The following is a 3,254-nucleotide window of genomic DNA, read 5'->3' as shown; positions in this document are numbered from 1 at the left end:
AGAGCTTAATAAATGTTATTTGAATAGAATTGTTCACTTGAATCTGTGATTCAATCTCTTGAAAACATCTAATTTATGATAATTTATTTAATAAAAATACTAGGGCAAAAGTTTTTTAAATTACATTTAATATAAAATATGTCATTATTAATACAGTACAAATTATATACTGTCGTCAACAAATAACAATTATGACCAGCATAAATAAATAAATATCAAGTATAGATTCAGCAGGTATTCAACTAAGACAAATGAAACTTCTTTATATTTTTAATCCTTGCTTTTAGACAAATGACAGTTTAAATTATTTTAAAAACAATCTAGTAAATTCAGATGTTTTTTGATGCAGAAATGACATTCCTTTTGCAACTATTGAAAAATACTGGGTTTCATGAAACAGGACATTTGTTAAGCAGTCAAAGTGTTCTGAGTCCATTTCTTCTTTAGTTTTTGAGTCTTCTTGTGAGTTTGCTCATGAACAGGAAGATCCTCCTGATCTCTACTCTCACAATTTCCCAGGCACAGTGACTGTACTCTTTGCCTTGTAGATACTGATTTATTCCTTGAAAGTAGCTCTTCAGGGCCAGTCTGGGGTTCTCACTTCCCAAGGAAGGCTCTTGCTGCTCTGCCTCCTGCCCAAGACACTGCTCCAGCTGTTCCAGCTGCTGATCCAAACCAATGAGCAGTTGCCTGAGCTGGGTCTGATTCCAAGCAGCAGGAGTGGCATTCAGGCTGAAGATGGTGAAGATCTGCTTCAGGGTCTCATGAACCATGACTGTGGTATTTTCTCTCTGGAACTGGCTGATCTCCATGGCTTCCTTTGGGAAGCTGAAGTTGGTTCTGTCTTTCAGACATGGCAGCAGGGAAACTGTTCGCATTTGGTTCAGAAAAGAGAAGTCTTCCTGCAGGCCCTGAGTCAGGTCACAGCCCAGGGAGCAGAGGGTGCTGGAGCAGAGCAGAACCAGGGCAACTGGTAACAAGGTCCAGGACATCATGCTGATGCTGATGGATAGAGCTGGGAGACCAGTGAGCTTCGTCTTGGCTTCTTGGGTTATCTTGCTTCAAGGTCACTCTCTTAAATAGTGCTGAGAGTAGTTTTCATTTCTTAGCATGGAATTCCCCCCACTTCTGCTTTTTGACTTGGTTTCCACATTGGTTTTAGAAGATACTATCAGAAATCATCATTTGGTTTATTTTGTAAAAAGACAACTACATTTATCACTAGATGTTTTCTGAATTAAGTTTCGTGTGGAAACTGTAGTGGTCAAATCTGTAGTCAGATTTGATGATTTATGTTTTCATTTAAAATCCACTGACATTGGTCAGAAGGGGAAATCACTTTTTCTACTTCCATTTTAATCATGCTTAATATGCATCAAGTAGCTTCACTGTGTTTTAGGAGAAAAGAAAGACTAGATTTGGAATTGGAGAACTTGTGTCCAATCTTGCCTATATTACTTACTACCTTTGTGTCCATAGGCAAATCATCTTCCTAAGCCTCAGTTTTCATATCTGTAAAATGAGACTATTGGACTAGATGACTTCAAAGACACCTTCACATCATGTTTTGTTCTTATGGAAGGGAGTAATGACAGCAGCTAGGAGCTAAAAAAAAGGATTCTAGATAATGAATATGTAGAGAGCTGACCAAAATCCAGAACTTTTAAAGTTTTAGTATTTAACCTTTCAAAATTTGAACCATCTTTACAACTCAGTAACTATTTAAAAACATGTATTGATGTTTTAATCATCTTCCCCTTGAACATACATATATGCATATATATATCCATACACATATTCATATACATATGTGTATGTGAATATGTTTGTATATTTATATATACATGTATGTGAATTTGTGTATATATGTGTATCTATTATTTCTGGGTGGGAAAAATATTTCCCTCCATTACTTACTGAGTTGTCTTTTATAAAAAAGGCAGCTAGGTGACACAATTGGTAGGTAGAATGCTGGACTTGGAATCAGAAAGTTTAAATCTTTCTTCAGACTCCTGAAAGCTGAAAGACCTTTTGTCTCAGTTGCTTCATCAAGTCAAATGAGTATAATAGCATCTATCTCCCAGGGTTGTTATGAGGATCGAAATGAAATTATATGTACAAAATGCTTAACCAAATGCTTGGTACATGGCAGATGTCATATAAATGCTAGTTGTTGTTATTATTTTATTATAAATAAGAAATTTTTAAAAAGTTTAGCAAGATAAATAAATCCATTAACTGAATCTAATTGTATATGTAACAATCCACATTCATATCCCTTCCCACTCCACAGAAGCAAAAAAGCACATATACTTTTTTCTGTTCTTTGAAACCAACTTTGGTCCTGAATATTATCATGCTCATTTTCCTTTTCCCCCTGCTATTTATTTTGCTCTTTTCACTAACATTGAAGTCATTGTATACAGTGGTTTTCTTTCTGATTCTTCTATATCTGTTCATTTGTCTTCCCAAGCTTTTCTGTATTCTTTATAGAAAACTCTCCTTACATTACAATAGTATTCCATTACAGTCATGTCTCTCAATTTATGTAGCCATTAATCCAATTAATGGTCATTTTTTCTATTTCCAGTTCTTTGTTTTCACAAAAAATAATCATCTTTATTAATTCTTGCAGGTATTTATTTTTAAGAAATGCAGATGCTCATAAGAAAGTCTTAGAAATTGTGATATACAACTGTCAATGTCTTAGCTATTCTCAGCAATACAACAGTCTAAGACAATTGAAAGACTTATGTTGAAAAATGCCATCTATTCCCAGAGAAAGAATTGATGAAGACTGAACACAGATTAAAGTATGTATTTTTAACTTTCTTTATTTTTCTTAGATTTTTGTTTTCATCTTTTTTTTTTAACAACATGATTGATAAGTAAATATGTTTTGCATCACAATATATGTATAATCTATATCAAATTGCTTGCCTTCTCGATGAAGGGGGAGGGAAGAAGAGAATTTGGAACTCAATTTTTTAAAAACAGATGTTGAAAATTGTTTTAGATATAATTGGGGAAAAATAAAATACTAAATAAATAGATCTATAAATTCATAAAAAGAAGAAATTTTTATATAAACTGTACTTGTAATATTGGAGGGACAAGGCAATAAGAGTCAATGCCTTTGATTGTATGTAATATGCTATGCCAAGTGCCATTATACTCAAAGTATGATAAAAGCATGATAGAAGATCACTTTATCAGAATCAGAGGCTGCTTAGATATTCAGTAAGTTTCCTATT

At 33.6% G+C, this 3,254-nt stretch overlaps 1 protein-coding gene across 1 annotated transcript; it reads right to left on the bottom strand.

Moving 5' to 3' along the window:
• Nucleotides 1-443: 443 nt before the first annotated feature.
• Nucleotides 444-995, bottom strand: LOC127552856 (interferon omega-1-like). The gene has a single exon (XM_051983179.1). The coding sequence runs from the start codon at nucleotides 993-995 to the stop codon at nucleotides 444-446; it is 552 nt and encodes a 183-aa protein (XP_051839139.1).
• Between the last annotated feature and the right edge of the window lie 2,259 nt (nucleotides 996-3,254).

This window comes from Antechinus flavipes, chromosome 1 (genome assembly GCF_016432865.1).
Source record: "Antechinus flavipes isolate AdamAnt ecotype Samford, QLD, Australia chromosome 1, AdamAnt_v2, whole genome shotgun sequence".
NCBI lineage: Eukaryota > Metazoa > Chordata > Mammalia > Dasyuromorphia > Dasyuridae > Antechinus > Antechinus flavipes.
This window is presented reverse-complemented; position numbering and strand designations above follow the sequence as displayed.

Bases quoted from the DNA above. Each gene is read 5' to 3' on its own strand.
- LOC127552856 (XM_051983179.1), bottom strand. From the start codon at position 995: ATGATGTCCTGGACCTTGTTACCAGTTGCCCTGGTTCTGCTCTGCTCC.